The sequence below is a fragment of the Mus pahari genome, chromosome 12 (assembly GCF_900095145.1).
Source record: "Mus pahari chromosome 12, PAHARI_EIJ_v1.1, whole genome shotgun sequence".
NCBI classification, from domain to species: Eukaryota; Metazoa; Chordata; class Mammalia; order Rodentia; family Muridae; genus Mus; species Mus pahari.
In genome coordinates, this window is record NC_034601.1 from 21,940,002 (window position 1) to 21,962,430 (window position 22,429).

Here is a 22,429-nt window from a genome sequence, read left to right on the forward strand (position 1 = left end):
CACACTACTGAGGAGCACTTGTTCAGTGTCTGCCACAGGCCATACTGGGATCACCAAAGATCCACTTGATATCCATCTTCCTAAGTAACTGTTTTTGACTGAGATTTTATGCTGGCTCTCCTTTTCTCCTGTCTCCTTTCTATCCATCTTTCCTAATGGCTGTAAAGACCTCCAGGCACCAGTGCCAGGCTATAATATTAAAGAGTTTCATTCATGAAGTTTTAATGGACTCTCAGCAAGGTATTTTGTTTCTGTCCAATTTCCCAGTGATGGTCCTGCGATCTGCCACCAAGGGTGGGGCTCTGTGAATGAGGTAGGTTGTAGAATGGGTCTGTGTGAAATGAGAAACGGTTCCTGAGTCTGGAGTTAAAGATCAGGGACAGTGGACAACACCTTAATGAAAGTATTCTACTCCCATTAATATTCTCTGAGAGCTTCAAATCTATGCAGGACACTCTTGAACATGTGTAATCTTCCCCAAATCCCCAGCAGTTATTATCTGTTCTAAGGACTTTCTAGCCTTCCTTCCGAGATGTGGCAATTGAGCAAATACTTAAAACTAAGAATACAAGCCGGGCGTGGTGGCACACACCTTTAATCCCAGCACTTGGGAGGCAGAGGCAGGCAGATTTCTGAGTTTGATGCCAGCCTGGACTACAGAGTAAGTTCCAGGACAGCCAGGACTACACAGAGAAACCCTGTCTCGTCAAAACAAAACAAACAAACAAACAAACAAAAAACAAAAAAAACTAAGAACACCTGTGCCCTCAAAGATATAAACAATGGAGGCTGGAGAGATGGCTCAGCAGTTAAGAGCACTGACTGCTCTTCCAGAGCTCCTGAGTTCAATTACCAGCAACCGTGTGGTAATTAACAACCATGTGTAATGAGATCTGATGCCCTCTTTTGGTGTGTCTGAAGACAGCTACAGTGTACTTATATATAATAAATAAATAAATCTTTAAAAAAAATATATAAACAATGTACATCACCACAGCCAACTCACTATTCGCAACATAACTACAAAGCTCCTAATACGACATGCATGCATGAACAATTTTAATATGATTAGTGCCATTCATTATTATGAAATTGGTCAGACAATTAAAGAAGCTCCTTGACCTTACACAGTACAGCAGCCTTTACTCATTGGAGTCTCTCAGCTTCGGAAGAAAACGTGTAATTCCTGAACCACAATGTCTTTTACTTTTGAAACATACCATGTCAGACATCTCCCACATGCAAATGATAGTTTTCATCTCAGAATCTTGCTTTTACCATCATCTATTTGTAATGAAAGCAGAGCTTCAATAAAGCTGCCTTGTGGGAGCATCAGTAGACAGTGGGTGCCTTTAGGAAGCATAAGGCTGTGACTCCTGAGTTCATCCAGACAACAGGCATACTATGGTGAAGTTCCAGCCTCACTCAGCTGTTCTAACCTTCTGTCTCTTTGTCTTTTAAAATATGTGCTTTATAATTGAACAGTGAACTAACTGTTATATCCATTAATTGGAACACAATGAAAACAAATGAAGATATTTTCTAAAAGAAAGTATGTGCCTTTCAGATTATTTGGCAATGGTGAAGGCTTTGTCAGTTATATTAGGTAATATATCTTCCCTCTATCTCTCCTTGCCATCTCCCCTCCCTCCCTTCTAATTTCCCTTCCTCCATTCCTTCCTTCCCCCTTCCTTTATTATTTCCTTCCCTTCTTCTTTCCTTCATTCCTTTCCATTTTTTTTATCTTTTTAAATTATCTTATAGAAAATAAGGTAATTACAATTATTTTGTCAATTATTGTAAGACATTTTACGGCATCCCTTACCCCTCCAGTTACCTTCCTCAAAGGGACTTGTAATATTTTATTTTGTATATATTTTATTTATTTCTTCAGCTTTGTTCTATCTACATTTTGCTATTATATATATATATATATATATATATATATATATATAGCTATTTTCTTACTCAACCTAGTGCATTCTATTTTGACTTTTATGCTAATAAAATCAAAGTTATCTTGTTTCACTTTCTATCTTCCCATTTTTTTCCCTACCTATTCCTCACTACCCAATACCATTGCATGTGTAACTGAATTACGATGATTTAAATAATGAGACCCTACATTGCAATATACTATTTTTAGGTTACTTTTCCAACATTTGAACTTATTAATTGTATTTTTCCATATACTCTGGATTGTCTTTTCTTATTCATTTTCTTTCTTTCTCTGAAAACCTTTTTTCTTTTCTTTTTTTACAGTAATAATGTCACTGTAATCCATCAGACACTTGATTACTTCTCCTTATCGTTGATTTCCACTCTCTGGATTGTTCTTCATTGAACTCTGCCACAAGGCTGTTATCCTGAGACCTTCCCAGCCACACTGTGGATTGTTAATTTGCTCACTTAAATTAAATCTCCTGATCCTGATCCTGGGGTTCCCTTTGTATTTTTATTTATCAATTTCACAACATGCATGCCCTGGAGGGTTTCTGATCGAGAGCATGGGGAATAACACGTGGAAGTTTTATGTGTCTGCAAATATGACCTTACCACTTGATTGTGCCGTTAGAGTTGAGACTGGAGATCCTTTTTCTTCCTGTATGCCTATTATTTATCTTCTAATCTGCAGTTTCAATGTGGAGGCTTCTCTAGCACTGTTATTTCTGACATTACTTCTTCAGTGTGCAGGATTTTTTTTCTCCATTCATACTTCTTTGTAGTGTACAGAATCATCTCTTTCTTTCTAATGTTTTCAGAATGGCTGACTGGTATAGGTCTATTTTCACTGCCTGTGGTGGGGCACAATGGGCATAATGATAGGGACCTGCGCTGCAGCATCTTCCGTGTTTCCACCCTGGAACGTTTTCCTTTGAGCGATTGAATGGAAAGTCTTCTTTTTCTTTAATTTCTTTCCATTTGTGGTTTGTATCGTGAAATGCTGCACTTCCTGGACAGGCTTTCATATTTCACGACTTGCTATATGCTCTCCTGGTTTACTTTACCTTTTAAGAAAACCTCAATTTTAACTTCCTAGCAAACCATCTATTCCAGTTTTTACATTTGCAGTTACAGGAAAATTTTAGTTACTCTTTTTCTTTCTGAATATACCTTTTTTACAGGATCTTGTTCTGCAGACTGTGACTGGTTCCTTAACTCTCTAAAGATAAGAATCACAACACCTTTTATAATATTTTCCTTGAATAATCTGAGTTTTCCCCAAATTTCTTTGCTTTATGTTACTGAGAAGTATTTTTTTTTTGTAGAAAATTTTCTCAGAAACTTCCTGAATTTTACAATTACATTTAAGAAGCTGATTAGAAATTCTAAAAGAAAAAAAAAATTAAAAAATAATAAATTTAAAAAAAAAGGAAATGAGAGATTCAACTTTGCAACTCTCCTTTGGGTGATAGGGCTGCACAATAAATTCAAGAGTCCCCACGTTCAAATATTTGGCCTTTTAGTGAAGATTCTTTCATTTTCCTGCTTAGGACCTGGTCCCAAAGTCTGAACGACAGACGGGAACATAGTGGCCATGACTTTAATCCCAGCTTTGGGGAGCAAGCAGATCTCTGCTCTATGTGAAACTTCCTAGATCCAGCCAGAGCTACATAGTAACCACCCTGTCTTCAAATTAAATAATCTGCATGCCGGTACCCTTTAGTTCTGTGTTGAATGCTGCTCGGAGAGGGAAGTGGAGATGGAGCAGAGCATATAATCTTCGTTGATATTTTTCTGACCTTCATTGATAATTTTCGGGCCTTCATTGAAAGTTTTTGTGGAATCCTTTTTATTTTACCACCCCCTACAGAAACAGAAATCTCTTTAGTGTTTGGAGTATGTGATTCGTTTTCCAGGTTAGAATAGAGTGATGGTAGTGGTTATGAGAAAAATCTCAGTCTCTATGACTTAGAAGACCTCCTGCATTACATGGAGGGACCTCAACAAGGGAGGCTCAGTCTTTGTGTCGTATTTCACAAGACAGAAGAGAGCTTGATGAAATACAACCTAGCCATTAAAACACCCACCACAAATGGCATTTGTGTATTGACCCAAGTAAGTCACATGCCTCTTCTTACTTGAACTGTCTATAATATGTGTGGAGGAGGGCGGGTATGTAGGGTGAACAGCATTCTTTGTATTGGTGCTGACGGTTTCTATCTAGGTCTTGGCTGCATTCAGGCTTGCAGCTCAGTTTGTTCTCCAGCATTTCCTTGATTGCTTAAGGTTTGTGCTTTGAAATCTGCTAAATTGGTTAGTTTGTGTCCCTTTAATATTGGCATAGTCATCTCTCTTATTCTTGTTAATACTTTGGATCATATCTTGGAAAAATATTTTTGTATTAGAGAGGCTTGAGAAAGTACCAGAATTGGGTCACATGTAAAAACTGTGAAGTTTATCAGAGAAGCTGTTGTAAACTTCTGTACACTAAATGAACTTATTTGGCAGCTTCACAGCACTAATGAAAATGTAATTAATGAGTGTGAACAAATGTTTTTTTTTTAAAAAAAAGTAATATTGTACAGATATCATCAATAAATATTGCTGTAAACAGCCTTTGAACTTTATAGTTCTTGCTTGCTGAATTCAAAAAGCAAAGTTAATGAAGGAGGATTAAAAGTTAATCATCACTGAGTCTTGGAAAGGACTGTCTGTAATTTCCTGGAGAACTATTTAGAAGTCAAAAATTTTTTTTCTGAGATAGAAATTTGTAATTCTTGACTCTTGTCAAAAGTAAAATAATTGTTGACATACTTGTGTTGACTGTTATTAACTGCTGCAAATAGTTTGTGGAATAATCCTGAAAATTTATGTCAAGTTTTCTCCTTAAATGTTACATATGTGGCTGTGCTCATGAGTCTGTAGGTTGCCTGGGGCATTTATTCTGGACTGGCTTTGGGCAGTTGTAGGTTTGGGATTTGGCCAGACAGCTGTCCTTTTAGATGTGACCCATATGTACACAAGTTGGTGTTCACCTCCGCTCTGAGTTGAACCAGATTTACTCTTATAGCAATAAGAGGATTATAAGAAAACAAAAAGCTTGTGAGTTGTAAGATCCGTGGCTGCACTGTATCTGCCATATAAATCTCAGTATTATCTCAGACTCAGGGGCATAGAAACAACCGTCCCAATCGAAAGAGTCATAGCTCCCCATTGCCGAGGCAGAGGATGCTGGGTAGAGAAAGAATACGTACTGGTTTTGAAGACTACTTTGAGAGTTGTTAAGTGGTGATTAGAAATAATTTTTATGTTTAAAAAAGATGAACATCAAACCATCTCAAGCAAGAAGTTTAAAATTTGTGTAACATTTAATTTTTCGGTAAAAGCGTCCTAAGTGGTGACATATTAAGGACGACTGAGCTACGACCTTACCCTTCTCACTAAGAAGCAGATGGTTCAGCTTATGGTGGAAGGATTTGGGGACTGCTGTGATGCCCCAGCTCTTTCAGCGACTCTGGTTCGGTTTCCAGTTCCCACACTGTGTCTCATAGCTTTTTGTAGTTCCAGTTCTAGGGAATTCAATGTCCTCGTCAGTTCTCTGAAGGCAGCATACACGTATGTGTTGCACATACATACATGGAGGACAAATGCTCTTGCATATAAAATAAGCTCTACTGCTTATAAAATTGATATATATTAGTTAGATAGTATATATCATAATCCTAATTAATCTTTCCAGAAAAAAATTATCTTTCACATTTTGAGAAAATTGTACAGGAAGATGTCATAATGAAAAAAAATTAAACGCTATAAAATAGTAACATTCAAGTAATGTGAGGATATTATAATTAATACTTCAAAAAGAGAAACAAATGTGGTTAGACAGGGAGAAGGAAGCATGAGGGAGAGAGAACTTGAAGATGGGTGGATAGGGAGGTAGGGGAGGATGTGGACGGTATTTTGTAGGATGATGAACATGATCAAAAGACATACTACAAAATTCTCAAGGAATTAATAAAAACATTATTTACAAATAAAAAAAAGCTTGCTTATGTAAGTACAGCTGCAGTGCCGGGGCATGCTGAATCATTCTATTACTTGTGATTAAAAGTGAGGTGTGTAAAATACTAAAGTGATCACATTATTACTCGATTTACATTATAGTGATTTTTCGTGTATGCAATATATCTTGGTCATCTCCACCCCTTACTCTTCTCTCCCATCCCTCTGGAAGCCCCTGAACATATCTCCATCTAACATTCATGTCTATTTTTTTCTAACCCTACCAGCTCAATAAGTGCTGATAAAATGTACAAGGGTGCATGACCACATCCAGTGACCACATCCCTGAAGGAGACTTCTTCTCCCCTAGCAGCCATCACCTGCCAGTAGCTGCTTGCTTAGGGGTGGAACGTCATCAGAGTTCCTCAAATCCATACTGGAATGTCGATTGGCTTGATCCTTTGCATGTCTTGTGAGAGTGACCACTGCTATTGTTTATGACTTCATGAGTACAACAGACAAATCACGTCGAGACGGCAGCTTTTTGAAGCCCTCTGACATGCTCTGCCTCTTATGTTCTTCCAGCCACATCTACTCTTATGTTCTCTCAGTGCTGGCTATGGGAGGATTGCTGATAGGGCCGAACATTCAGTAGTCATTATTCTCAGCATCTTGATGATTTATGAGTCTCTGCACTGACTGTTGACCACTGCGGAGCAAGAACCACAAACCGAAAGAACAAAAAACCACAAAACAAACAAAAACCAAGCCCTTCTGACCAAGTGAAAGCAATTCTAGTATATGGATAGAAACACAAATATTTAGAACACAAATTGAGACCCTGTATATTTTGCAAATCAACAATAATAAGTCATCCTACACCGAGGTTGAATACCTCCTACCTCCCCAGCCACAGGATTTTGACAAAGTAGGTTTACAGTACAAGGCATGAATTCTTTGCTGTGCAACAGGCCTAAAATAGAATGAGAAAGTAGTTGCTTCCTCTCATAACATGCATTGCTCTATTGTATGAATGGATAAATCTTTCTGGGCAGAGCAGTATTCTATCAAGCAAAGACTACCACTGAATAAAAACATTGATGAGTTTTCTCCTCCAGTGGCCTATATGGCACATTCCAACACTATAGGAGCCAGCCAGTGTAGAGAAATGTCCCTGGTCAGTTCCAGCTTAATTTGTATGTTTTCTAACTCATGTTCAGGAATGTCATATCATCTAGTTATACTGGGCATCCAAGAACAATAACAACAGTCTATGTTCTTTAGGAGGTCTCTGGAGTCTCCCTGACCAACAGCTTGTAGGAAGGTATCACACAGTAAGCACTGAGATTTTTATTTAATAACATATTTCTTCTGTAGGAAACATTATTCACCTGTGTAGAGAACCTCTGTTCAAATTCCTTCTATTTTTTTGTTTTTGGTGTTAAATCACATTTTTAATTATCTCACAAAATAGTGGATTTCTATAAAGCTTGTTAGTTTTGATTAATTCATAGGTGACATACTTTTCTTTCCCATCTCTCTGATCTCACTCTTGTTTAAACTGTCAACATTCTTCACCTTCTACACCATCACATGTTTGTTCTTCTCTCCCTCCCCATGGGCTCTTCATTCTCTACCTCTCATGGACCATTTATAGCTTACAAACCTTTACAAATTGACCAAAGAAAACACCCAAATTACAAACTGTAAGCTTAGATTCAGTTCTTGGAGAGAATGTGAAATGTGTCTTTCTGGGCCTGGATTACCTCCCTTAGTATAACGTTCTCCAGTTCCATCCTTTTTTCTGCCTCATTATTTTTTCTTTACAGTGGAATACAATTCGATGGTGTGTGTGTGTGTGTGTGTGTGTGTGTGTGTGTGTGTGTGTGTGTGTGTGTGTGTGTGTGTGTGTTTATCACATTTTACTTATCCTTTGATCAGTTAATGAATGCCTAGGCTGACTAAATTTCATAGATATTGTGAATAGAGTGTCAGTGACCATAATGAGCTATTATGTCTGTAGTAAGATATAGAATCCTTAGGATGAAAGACCAAGATGAGTATTTCTGGGCCATGTAGTAGTCCTGTTTGTAGTTTTTTTGAGATCCATTCACACTGATTTCCAATGTCAATTTATTTGCACATCAATAGTAGATAAGGCTTCCCTTTTCCCCAAATCCTTACCAGCGTTAGCTCCCATTTTATGATGATGTTGATATTGGTGGTGACTAAGACGACGACGACAGTCATTTTAACTTGGTAAGACAGAATCAGTACCACGGTGCCTTTTTGACTGAGTTTTTTTTGATTTCTTGACATTCCATTTTTGGAGCTTCTTTGTATAATCTAGACATCAATCTCATGTTTGGTGTGTAGTTGGCAATGGTCTTCTCTGATTCTTTGGGCTGCCTCTCCACTCAAACAGCAGTTTTCTTTGTTGGACTGACCTGTTAATTGTATACGATTCACTTTTATTTTTTTGTTGGCTTGTTGCCATTCCAAACACTTCCCCTTTTTGAGTTCCACACTGAGCTCCTCACCATTCCCCCTCCCCTTCTACTCTGAGAGGGTAAGCCCCCCTGAGTATCCCCTCTATCCAGCATATTAAGTCCTTAGAGAATTAACCTTATCTTCTCCTGCTTTGACCAGACAAAGCAGCCCATTAAGGAACAGATTCCACAGTCACACTACAGCTGTAGGGATAGCACCTACTCTAGTTTTTCGGAAATCCACATGTAGACTGAGCTGCATATCTTGTGCCTATGTTCCAGGGTCCTTTTTCCATCCTGTGTATACTCTTTGGTTCAGGGCTCAGTCTCTGAGACCTCCCAAGTGTCTAGGTTAATTGACACTGTTGATCTTCCCATGCAGTTCCCATTCCCTTCAGGGTCTTCAGTCCTTCCCCAACTCTTCCATAACAGTCATTGATCTCCATCCAATGTATAACTATGGGTCTCCGAGTCTCTTTCCATTAGCTTCTGGGTCGAGCTTCTCAGTGGACAGTTATTCTAATATCCTGTCTGCAAGCATAGCAGAGTATCATTAATAGGGTCAGGGATTTGTGCTTGCTCATGGGATAGGTTCCAAATTGGGCCAGTCACTAGTCAGCTATTCCTTCAGTCTCTGCTCCATCTTTGTTACTGCATTTCTTTTAGACGTAACAAATTTGGGGTCCAAAAGTTTCGTGGGTGAGTTGGTGTTCTTATCCCTCCATTGGGGTGGGTCCTACCTGGCTACAGGACAGGAGAATGGGCCAGAAGATCAGGAAAATGAATGGACATCTACAGCTGCCGGGGGTGGAGGAGATGGAGGAATCTCTTGGAAGTTTCAGAGACCAGGGATGAGGAAGGCTCCCAGGATTCAATGCAGATGACCTTAGCTGAGTTGCCTAACATGTGGACATGGAACCTGAAGAGGCCTCTTCCTGTAGCCAGGCAGGTCCACTCTTAAATTGCTAGTATTATTTCCTGAGTGGTCAGAGTCCTATTTAGAAAGCTCTTCCTTGTGTCTGTGTCTTAAAGTGCACTCCCTACTCATCCTCTTGAAGCACCAGAGTTTCAGGGCTCACACAGAGGTTCTTCGGAGCTGGGTTAGTGAAGGGAGAGAGAGAGGAGGAGTTATTGACATTCTTCTAATATCCAGTTATCCCAGCTCCATTTGTTGAAGATGACATGTTTCTTCCAGTGTGTATTTTTGTTATCTTTGTCGAAAAATCAGGTGGTACTGATTGTGTAGCTTTATATCTCTTATTGATTCATGTGTCTATCTTTGTGCCCTTTTGTGACCATGGCTCTGTAGTATAACTTGAAATCAAGTGTGCCTACACTTCCAGATTTTTTCTTTTGCTTAAAATTTCTGTGGTTATTTAGGGTCTTCTGTGCTTTCACAACACTTTTGCAAATGTACTTTTTTAAAATTTCTGTGAAGAATATCAGTGAGATTTTGTTAGATATTGCATTTGTCCTATAAATTGGTTTTTAGTACAATGGGCATGTTCCTGACTTTGATGCTATGGATAAATGAGATATTTCCGTCTTTTAGTGTCTTTCTGGGTTTGTTTTTAAAGAAATTAATTGAAAGTCACTGTGCAGTTCTGTCTGACTTGGAACTCTCTGTGTGCACCAGACTGGCCTCAAACTCCTAGAGATCTTCCTGTCTTTTGAGTATCCAGGCTTCCTTCATCACTACTTTAGAGTTTTCATGTTAGAGGGCCATCTTTTTGTGTGTGTTTCTATTTCTATTTCTGAAACATCACAATGAAAGCAACTTTAAAAAAAAAAAGTGTTTACTTGGGCTTGTGATTGAGAGGATTACGGTTCATGAAGCAGGAGAAATTCATGAAGCAGAGAGTAAGCCATGAATGATAGGAGTCTTTTGAAACCTCAGTGCCTGCCCCTGGTGGCACACTTCCCCTTAGAAGGTCACATCTGTTAATCCTTTCCAAAGAGCAACACCAACTAGAAACCAAGTATTCAAACAGATGAACCTACGGGGGGCCATTCTCATTCAAACTACCATAAGTTCTTTTATATTTTTGGTTACTATTTTATTTTAAAATATTGGTTACAATATGATTTTTTTAAAAAAACCTATTTCCATTTATTATAAGTAAAATAGAAAGTTTTAATTGGGATGTAAGGAAGCTTATACTAAGTTAAAATTTTTATGTATTTTATGTATTAAAACTATTATATCATATATGTATATTTTATATGCATATATATATATATGTGTGTGTATATATATATATACATATATATATATATATGACTTTTAGAAGAACAAGGAATAAATCAAATTGTTGTCCAGGGTTTTGGCTTATCATCACAGGGCCCTTATCACCCCTGGAATTCTGTTCTGTAGTCTTATGCACCTTCTGTATTATACCATTCTGATGTCACTCTCAGGGGGAAAAGAAAGTAATTACATCTTTTTTTCCCTGAATTGACCAGTGATTACTTTTCAGTATAAAATACATTGTGAAAAACATCAACACATCAACAGTGTTTTTTTGTTTGTTTTTGTTTTTGTTTTGTTTTGTTTTGTTTTTGCTTTTGTTTTTGTTTTCCTATCAATGAAGCACTAGCAGAGCTTCCCCCTAAGTTCTGCAGCTCTGTTTGCACAGTGTGGTCATCCCATGACATGCATGCACATCCCAGCTTGAGGTAGACCACAGCTCTAATATACACTGAAGTTTAAAGATGTGCTACACAGAATGTAAATGCATAAAAGATGATTAATGCTTTGGGTTTGTTGTATTCATCAGTTAACAAAATATAATATTTCCATTCATTCACCTGCTTCGTTTTGTCCTCTTAATGTAGCGAGTGGGTATTTTACATTGAGTTTGTGACTCACATTATATTTTTGTGGAAAAGTACAGATCCGGCCTCATAAACTGAAGTCCTGGTAAAAACTAGGAGTCCATCTAGATGTGAGCTGGCTATCCAGTTATGATTTCATCACTGAGGCCTTTCTATCTCTGTGGTTTAATAAAGCCATGACTTCTTTAAAAGATTCTCTAGTCCCTGAGAGATTTCACAGAACCAAAACACAGATAGCTGGCACCAAAAGATATAAGACAAAACTATAAAGGACTGAGGAGAAGTAATTCCTGCACACTGCCTGTGTTTATTATGTATGTCGATCTGAGGGAGATTGTTGAAAATGACTGGAGAAAGAGGCTCCTAGAAATGGTCAGTGTTCTGCAGAGTTCTGTGAGATGGCTTATCCCCTCCCCCCTTTCTTTTTGCTTCCCAGAACGCTGTGATGACTGGGGACTAGATACCATGCGACAAATCCAAGTGTTTGAAGATGAACCGGCTCGAATCAAGTGCCCCCTCTTTGAACACTTCCTGAAGTACAACTACAGCACTGCCCATTCCTCTGGCCTTACCCTGATCTGGTACTGGACCAGGCAAGACCGGGACCTGGAGGAGCCCATTAACTTCCGCCTCCCAGAGAATCGCATCAGTAAGGAGAAAGATGTGCTCTGGTTCCGGCCCACCCTCCTCAATGACACGGGCAATTACACCTGCATGTTGAGGTAGGCTGCATCTCCGCTTTGACTTTTCTTTGTCCTTATAGTCCCTAGGGTATTATTTAAATGATTATGCCATGACAACTGAGCAGGGAGGGGATCGGTGCATTTAGATGGGTTATACTTTACCTCATGACCTAGCTGAAATGGAAAGTAGGAGGTGGTATGCAGACGGGGTTCTGCCTTTGAGAATATTCTTCACAAGTGTTTCCTTTTAAGAAATGATACATAGCAATGTTGTGTGAAGATGGGGTTGGGTTTATTGGCTTTTTTTTCCATGGCCCTGGATCCTGCCTACACATTTGCCTTGCCTGGAGGCATTTTTCCTTAGTAAATAAGCAATGAAGAGTGTATTCATATCTGTTATTCTTAGCTTGTCTTTAAAGTACCCGGCAGTGACAACACACTCAAAGTATGTAGAAGAAAGGCTATTTGGGATACATCAATATATTTATCAAAATGCTTTTACATTTTCAACCAAAATTCTCCTCAGAAGCAAGTGAATACTGTAGCCCTTAGAATCCAAAACTGCTACTAAAGCAGCCAACTAAAATTTACCAAATCCATCTTTGTTTTAAAAGTATCTATGGGCCTTTATTGTTAATTCCATTAAAGTGTCCATTTACTTTTCTACATATCAATGGAGATGTTTGCTCAAAAATAACTAAATCCACAACTGGACTAGCTCTCACAGTCCCAGTTTGCTACCAAGCCATGATTTGTTTTCTAAAGTCACATATAGGACATGGTTGGTTGGTTGGTTGTTTTCTTCATTTAACACAATTTCCCACTATTTATTAGGGACATTGGTATCAGTTGTGGAGGCTGCAAGTCTGAGAACACAGTTAGCAGGATGGGGTTTATCCCCAGTGCTTGACTTACATATACCCACCATCTCTCCATCCTTTCTTCTTCCCTCCTGTGTCCTACCCTTTACTTACAATGAAGTAGCTATCTTGGATAAAGGTCCATGTATATAGCTTCAATTGCCTTAATGATATCTTCATCATTAAAGCTGTATTTCTAAGGATAATCCGGCCCCATGTTTCTGTGAGCTATAAATTTAACATTTGAATTAATGGAGGTTATCAACACATTTCATCCTCTAATAATTAGTAGCCCTGTTTCCTTTCTCTATCACGGACGTTAACTCTTCTTTAAGAGAGACTTAAAAAAAGTTTTGATAAATTTATGTTGTTTTGTTAAGTGAAAAGATTCTCTACTCTATTCCAAAAAAAAAATTCTTAGAATCATCGGACCTTTGGAGAATCCATGTAGTCAGAGAAGTCTCCTTTGAAATTATCATCCAATAATAATCTTATTGGAAGAAACTTCAAATTCACACATGGGCTTCTAATGAGCTTCGGATTTCCATGTTCTTATTATCTATGACCAAAAATGCTATAAGTAGGGGCATAATGCCGATTGTGTTGGAAAGAACATTGGGTGAGAGACAGAAAAGTAAAGCCTTTGCTACTGCTTAGCTGGTGCAGTGAGGGAGGTTGTGTACCAAGCTATACCCCTGGCATCTCTATCTGTACCATGGACGAGCAGGATCCATGTTCTCTGAGCTCCTTTTCATCTTTTACAATTGTTAATCCTTCAACATTTCCTGGGTGAATGTTGGCAAGTCTTTGGAAAGGAGCCATTCCCTGTTTCTGCTTGGCATTTGTTTTTTGCTGTGTACCTGGTACTGCTGATGTCTCTGCCTTGCACCTAGGGATGCAGTACCTATATTAATCTTTCACTGACTGTATTCACAGCTCTGACTAGAATGGACTGTTAAGCCCTGCTTACAGCATTTAATAGCCTTCCTAGTCCAGAATCGCAAAAAAGTCCACATTCTTCCACAAAACAGCATGGACAAGCCTGTCTGAACAATAGCTTCTACCTTGTACTAACTTCTGACTAGTTACTTTCCTATTGCTCTGGTAAAGCACATGATCGAGGCAACTTATAAAATGACACATTTAGTTTAAGGCTCATGGTTCCAGAGGGTCCATGACCATCAAGATGAAAACTATGAGAGCAGGGCATGAGGGCATCATGATTAATCAGTAGCTGAGAAGTCCTGTCTTGAGATGATAACCATGAGACAGAATGGTATGGGCTTTTGGAGCCTCAAAGTTCACCCCCATTGACATACCTCCTTCAACAAGGTCTCACTTCTTAGTCCTACCTAAATAGGCCTTCCAACTGAATCTTAGAATGCAAATGTAGGAAGCTATGAGTTCATTCTCATTCAAGCTTCTATATAGGTTCAGGCATGTTTACAGCTTTGGAGTTAGATGCATTTCCCTATATTTTATTGCTCACATTCAACTGGTAATATTGAAGTTACATCTTTCCAAGATTATACATGATGATTATAATATACTCACATAGTTTTTAGTTATTATACATTTAATTAAAGAACATCTAAGGTGCTCACTTTATAGGGGGCCTAGTGTAGAAGGACTAGTATAGAAGTATATGATATGGTTTAGTGGAATGGAGCTTGATAGTGATATGGCTCAGTCTGGAAAAACACAAATGCGTGCTTCCCACTCTTTGTAAGATGTTTCCTGTGCTGGTTTTTGCCTTTCACACTTGCCTGTAGGTACATACAACAATTTTGAAAGCTATGTTATAGTTTTCTTTATAATTGTTTTGATTTTTCTATTAATCTCCCTATTTTTCTGACTGAGATAACACTGGCTAGACATTTTGGGTTATGGATTGGCTCCATTTCTCCTATTGAGAAGTCTGATCTTGTAAAAACAACAAAAATTCTAAAACTTACTGATCAAAAGCTAAAATCCTGGAAACATTTTCAAAGGTTGGTTTCACCCTTAAACATGTCATCCTTTCCTTTGCCTTAATAAAAATGTTACCCCTGACAGTATTCTAAATGAACACTTTCAATACACATTGGAGTTCATGTATAAAGTATTTTAGTGTATTAACAGGAGATATTTATGTTTGCTTTTTAGTATATGGTGCTAAGTGGTATAGGAAATGTCTCAGTGAGTCACTTAATAATCATAGGAATTCACACATATGAAGAAGTCCCAGCTCTATTAAATCAAATGCAGGTTAGCATCCCTCATCATTGCATGCTTGCATTTTCAGGAACACAACTTACTGCAGCAAAGTTGCATTTCCCCTGGAAGTTGTTCAGAAGGACAACTGTTTCAATTCCGCCATGAGATTCCCAGTGCACAAGATGTATATTGAACATGGCATTCATAAGATCACATGTCCAAATGTAGACGGATACTTCCCTTCCAGTGTCAAACCATCAGTCACTTGGTACAAGGTAAGAAAACTAGGACATAGTGTTGTTTTGTTTTTTTGTTTTTTGGGGTTTTTGTTTTGTTTTGTTTTGTTTTTAATGGTAATGACTGAAAGCCTGTTGAGTTAAATGGTAACACTAATAACACTGATATTTTTATCCTTGGACATTTTGATTTCTCCATTAATATCTTTGTACAATTTTTTTTGCCACTTTCTTGGTTTGTTCTGTTTTAGAAGGAAGGGTATGGGTTGCTTTTCCTCAGCTTCCTGTTTCTCAAGTAATGTTCTCTGGAGTCCCAGAACTAACTGCTTAACTTCTGTTAACTCCTGAGGAACATATTTTGAGTAATGCTGCCCACTTCCACTCCCTGCCTTGTGAAGTCAGAAGGTGCTGTTTCATGACATGAATCAGCACCTCCTTAATGAGCCAATACTGTAATTTATTCTTTATGTGTACAGCATTGATTGCCCTCATTTGTGGGTACTGTCTGTGTGTGGTCTCTCTCATATCTGAGTATTTGGAAAGTGTTTTATCCAAAACTGTGAATATTGGAAGGGGACACGTGTGGGGGCACTGCAGCATGGCATTTGACTCTCATGGATTATCCACAGGTACCAAACTGGGCAACTCAAGCACAGTGTACAGCCAAATCGGTAGGCAGAGTTCTCAGCAAACTAAGTGAGACAAACAATAGCCTGTAGGCATCCGTAGAGTCAGTATTTGCACAGAGGTACAGAAGAAAACCAGTGTCAGACAGATTTCTGAACATGTTCTCCTCAGAAGAGGTACACATTGGAGGTCATGTATAAAGTATAAAAATTTTAGTACCTTAAAATAGATATTGTTGTTTGCTTTTTAGTGTGTGCTAATTGGTATAAGAAATATCTAAGTAAGTCACTTAATATTCACACAAATTCACACATATAAAGAAGTTCCAGCTGTATTAAATCAAATACAATGAGCCTTGCTGATCATTGTGAAAAGATAGTGAGTGGAACTTAGGACAGACCTGTGAAGAATCAGCAACTAAAGGCAGAAGGCAGAAGAAATTTCATTCCCTGAGACAAGTCACAAGTCCCTTAGCAAGAATTTCTGCTAGGCTAGAGTGGTTTCACTGTACCTCAGAAATGCTAGCCAGAGCGACAAGCACTAGAATGCAGGGCTAGAAATATGTCTGCCTACAATGCCTGAAGTTTTGCATGCAGTTTAATGTCCTGCCTATTGGCAAATCAAAAAAAAAAGCCAGTTGATTAGAACAGTGTAAGGAAAGAAAGAAAATGGGCTTGACATGGGGGGAGGAAAAAGTGGGAACAACTCAGGATAGAGTCATTTTGAAGAATCTCTGTTGCTATGAACATGAAGCCATACTCCAAAGAACAGAAAAGGCTATTTTTACATAAAAGGGATCAATAAGAAGTTCCATTTGGGTTTCATGAAATGGGCATATAAAATGATAATATTTTTTGCAGCAAAGAAATTTTTCCAGAAGGCTATAGTATTGGTGATTCTTTAAAAACAGGCCTACACCAGGAAAAATAAGATATATGAATAAACAGGATATAGAAATAGAATTAAAATGCCCTAAAGTTACATCACCTATTGAGACTTTAAAGTGAAGAAAATTATTTTACAAATAAAGCCAAAGTAAGAAGGAATATAGCCGCAAACACAGGCGTGCACACATACATACACATGCATGTAGAAATGCACATATGCATACACACAAGTATACACAAACCACGTGTACACTAAGAAACACACTTACACATGCACATATATACATACACAAGCATAACCCCACACCTAAGCACAGGTACCCATGTACACACCACACGTATACATATGCATACATGGCATACACACTATCATATACACACATATGCACAGGCACATGGACAAGCATACACACACCACATGTACACAGAGAAGCACACGTATATGTACACATATACATGTGTAAGCACATGCACCCATACAGACACACAAGCACACACCAATGCATATGAACATACATATATTCCCAAATAGAAGTGCATACAATCATATACACACATGCACATAAACACACATGTACACCTGTACCCATGCTCAGACAATGCACAGCAGCTGAAGATTGGCAGGAGGTAATACAAGGAAATTTAAAAGTAAAGAGATAACAGTAACAGGAAGGCTAGCGTGGCCACACAAATATATGAGAATGGAGATTTTAAATCAGTGAGTATTACAGAGAGAAAATGAACAGTTCACAATAGGGAAAAGATCACTTATCCAGGAAGGCACTCAACAGCAGAAGGATTTCTGCATTATAATAAAGTTTCAAAACTACAGGAAGTTCTTAGAAATTGCCAGAAATCGAGGAGCAGATAGACAAATTCCCAATGAAAATTCATCTGTTTAAATTCTCTTTCTTAGCCAATTGTTAATAAAATGACCTAGTAATCAGCTGTAAAAGCCTTCTGTTAGCTAGAGATTGACAACCTGAAATTTAATGATGGTAAAACTTTTAGTGACTTCAGGCCAACAGAGTACATGATGATAATTTCACATTTTAAATAGTTAAATTTGGAAAATCAGAGTAAGATCTTGAAAACTAATAAACAAGAAGAAATGAGAATCATTCTCTTTCTAAAGGTAATAAAATTGACATGGGTTTACAAAATTGAACAGACAAATATGTTTTAATAGAAATATTCCTACCAATGAATCATGGTAGCTTTGAAATATCACTCTGCAAGATCCAGTTGATAAGTCCAAGCATAGAGCATCCATTACCACCAGCATCACACCATGATCCACAATAGCAGTCTTCTTTGTAATCCAAGAACAGTGCTACCTATGGTGTTGCAAATGGAATAAACCTGAGGCAGATCACTGCTGTCAAAAAATACAAAGAACATAGGAAGGCCTGAAACTACATCATGAGTTTGAAGTGAGAAAAAAAAACATATGAAATTATAGTTCTCGTGCAGGGTTCTCCTGATGTACAAGGCGAAAGTACAGAATTCAAGGAAACACGTGAAGCTTTTTAGAAAGAGAATCTACATATCTAAGGATGGACCTACAGAGATATGATAAAATTATAACTAAAAATGAGATAATTTTTGGAGAGTTTCAGTAATGTCTATTTGGGTGGGGAATAGTGAAGGAGCTGTGATTGACAAGGGCTATGTGGAAGGCTAGCAAGGGTGGTTCACAGTAGTATATTCCTTGCCTTTCTTCTGCTTACAATGATATAGACTCTTAAACAACTCAGTAGCTAATTCACATGGTTATTCCTGGGTTTGCCTATGTTTTGTTGTCTGCTAAAATATCTAGGGGAAAAAAGGAGAAAGGGAGGGATTGGGTGAGAAGGAAGAGAGAAGATGGGAGGTTAAGAGAGTGGCTGGGAAGAGGAAATTAGGAGGAAGAAGATGAAGATACTGAAGAAGACTCGGCTGAATATTGTTTCACATGTTATAAAACAGAGCAATAGAACACCAGAATATTCTTAGTGTGGGATGCAGATCATCAACAAGTTTTTGCTTTTAAGTGGGGCAATGGGACCTTACTTATGTTGCAGAGAGGGATTGGTTTATAGATACGCACAGATGTCTTTACGAATGAGAGCATTAGTGGGGTGATTTTATCAGGTTCACATCAATAAGTAAAACTTCCCTGTGGTTCTCCTGGAATTGTCCACTCACCTGCCTGCTTCTCTAATTCTCTTTCTATTCACATTCTACCATTCTTTCTTCTCCTATTCCCCACACTTGGCCTCTGCTTAGGAATTCCTAAGAAGAGATCAGAATGTACTGTCGTGAATTGTTCTTTCATTTAACCCTGTAGACCCTTGCCTATTCATTCATGCCAGGTTTAATGTTTAATGTCACTTTTTACTGAATTCTTTGTTATAGTCTTCTATTGATGTACATGTATACCAGCTAAACATAGATTGGTTCACTGGAGTATGCACAGGATGGGGTTTAACGTGATAAATGAGATATATTCTCATTTCAGTGAAATCTCAAAAGCAAGACACAATTTAGCACATGTGGGCATGTAGTACATAGGCCAGAGGTAGGCAAACACTCACACATATAAAATAAGATTAAATATTTATTCTGTGTAATGTTGAGTCACATAAAGTGGCAGAGAAAAATTGCTATGATTTTAATGAGAACTTCTGTCCTGTGGGGCTAGTTGACTCTTGAACGCATCATATCAGATTATTCAAATTTTTGAATTTGCTGTCTTCATGAATAGTGGTGGTTTTAACCAAGGTATGAGTAGAGGAGGAAGCTGGATAAGTCAGTGGTAGACTTATTAAATGTCAAAAGAAGCTAGGATGTCTAAGCCATCAAGGTGGCAGAAAGATAAACACACCGTGGTTGTACAAATAAGGATCTGAAACCTTACAGTCACACTTTACATAGAGAGATGGATGCATCTATGTGACAGTTGAAGCATCCAGAAGATGAAACACAGTGAGAAGGGGCCTGAGTCAGTCTTCAGAGAGTCTACATTCAGTGAGTGAAGGCATAAAGGTATTGAAGAAAAGGTCACTTCTGTATAATGATTGCTGAGGCAGACTCCTCACATTCTATACATGACTCAAAAGATAAACATGGATCATGGGAGATGGCTAAGTGGGTAAAGCTGTACCAAAATGGGGGTTTGTGTTGGATCTCCAATACTCACATGAAGTGATATTTCTGTTATTCCCATCTGTAAACTCATGGGGACTGATAGATTCTGTAGTCTTACAGGTAACCAGACTAGGTAAAATTGTGGGTTTTACATTTAGTGAAAACATGTTTCAACAACTAAGGAGAGATTTGAACACAGTCAAGTGTACCCCCATACATACATGTACAAGGCTATGTATACATATACATAAACTATATACTAATATATACACACAAGCATGCACACCTACAAGCAATACAAACATCCACACAAAAAGCACATGCAAACACACATAAACACACACACACACACACACACACACACACACAGAGAGAGAGAGAGAGAGAGAGAGAGAGAGAGAGAGAGAGAGAGAGTATGCAAACTACCTGTCTTCAAAAAGAAAAGACAACTAGACCACAGCCATCCTTTCCATGGATTGGTTATGTCAAAACTTCTGCTAATCTGTGTTGTGCTTTTCTGTTTTTGTTATTCGTTTCTTTTCTTTTGTCTAAGTGACTGGTACCTTTGATCTCCAGAATTTTGCTACCTTGGGAGCAAAGACTAGGTGTGGGGTAGAAACATTCTCTTAACTTGACAGCAAGACTGAGGTCTGATGGGAACCCTGATGGTTTTGTTTTCTCTATCTTCTGCACACATCCTCAAATGTCTACAGAAATGCATCTCTCAGTGGACCTCTGTAACTTGATTTTAGAAAAAAAAATGTCAACTGTGGTAATAATAGAAATACATCTTTGAGGCTTAAAAATTTCATACTTATAATCCATTTCACTAACTGGCTTTCCTAACACCTGCAAGTTGAAGAATGTTCAACTGAAAGGGGGAAATGAATAGCTTCCACTTTAGTAATGCTCTCTGTATGCTAAGTACCATGTTCAGTGCCTATCCCAACTCCACAAGGTAGACACCTTCTTTAATAGCTAGGAAATGGAGGCGTAGAGTACAGGGTTTGTTCCAAAGAGCCAGAAATGTATTCTCCCCATCTTAAAAAGTACAATGTCCTATTTACTGTTTTTTTGTATTTAAGAATTATGTTAGTCAGCATTTTTGAGGCTGTTATGGAATTCCTTAACTAGGCAACTTAAAGGAGCAAAGTTTTAATGTTGACTCATAGCTCTGGAGAATTGAACTCATGATTCATGAACTTTATTGATTAGGTGTGTGATAAGGGTAAGACAGCATGGCTGAAAAGCAGGACAGAGGAAAAATGCTTAACATGTCACCTAGGGAGTAGATGGACAGACAGGAAAGGATCTGGGGGAAAATAATGTTGAAATGCAAGCTACTGGTAAGTGGCTAACTTACTTCAACATGAACCAGGTACTGAGGAGTTCAATGGATATATACATTGATGAAGTTAGAGTTCTTGTGAGCCAGTCACCTGTCACCAGCCCATCACCTGGCAACCAAGTCTTAACATATGAGGTTTTGCGGGATATTTTTACGTTAAAAACCATAACAAAAATCTAAGAACAATGCTATTGGGAAATTTATCAAGTGCTACTGGGCTCTAAGCCAAGAATCAACCTTATGTGTCAGGAGGCCATACTTTAGCATTAAATTCTGGATTTATTAAAAAGTCCAAACTGTGAATGGATATTCCTGGCACTTCCAGCCCATTCTACATGATTGTAAAATCTTTCCTAAGATTGATGTCAGAATCAATCTAGTCCAGTTGTGTGTGATTCTAAAATCCTTCTATAAGGACTCCCTAATTCAGGACTTCAGCAGTCCTGTCATGAACTATTCAGTAAATTTGTCAAATGAGGCAAATTTTGTAACTCTTCATCTGGAGAGCACACTATGTTTTGTGAGTGATTTCCTGAATTTCAAATCAGAGAACTTCTGGAAGGCAGTCTGAATAGATATTAGAAAATGTTGGTTTAGTCACAGAGATGCTACCAGACATATAGCAAATTCATAGATAAGTGTGCTGTACTATTATTATTATCATTATTATCTTATTAGATTTAATTATAGACTTGTTTTTTCATGCCTCCATACCTTTTATATAGCGGAATAACCCCCTTTATTGTTATGGTTGGATATTTCAATTTTCATTTTACAGAGACTTGGAAAACTGAGGTTAGTTTTCCTTTTTCCCTGAGATGGGAGATCATTTTACTGAGTGTTTTATATGTTTGAGTTATGATAACTGCAAAGATCTTCCCTGCCATATAGCTTGTTAGACATCAGTAAGATTACAGAAAGCTGAACGTCTTCATGCCCATTGTGATTAAGTTTGGTGTAGTACCTCCACTTCAAAATTTTTAATTGAAAAACAAATTTTTTCCATGCAATATATTCCTTTCTCCAAACTCCTCACAAATCCAAAATAAAATAAGTCACTGGTAGCCAAATACTATTTGGTAATGTTTCTCAAAAAGGTATTTAAATTATTGTCTCTTCTGTTAAATTACCCGGTGCTCATTTTTGTATCAACTTGACATGGATTAGAGTATTTGAGGAGAAAGGCCTTTAAT

The 22,429-nt window shown here is 38.0% G+C and overlaps 1 protein-coding gene across 4 annotated transcripts in view; it reads left to right on the plus strand.

Annotated features, from left to right (window-relative positions):
* Il1rap (interleukin 1 receptor accessory protein) overlaps positions 1 to 22,429 on the plus strand; it is a 141,315-nt gene that overhangs the window by 76,107 nt on the left and 42,779 nt on the right. For all 4 annotated transcript variants that reach the window (XR_003844895.1, XM_021209239.2, XM_021209237.2 and 1 more), the window contains exons 3-4: positions 11,707 to 11,992; positions 15,098 to 15,284. Coding sequence is in view for 3 of the 4 variants with exons in the window: in XM_021209239.2 (XP_021064898.1) it covers positions 11,707 to 11,992; positions 15,098 to 15,284 (473 nt within the window). In the remaining variant the exon portion in view is untranslated. The remainder of the gene's footprint in view (positions 1 to 11,706; positions 11,993 to 15,097; positions 15,285 to 22,429) is intronic.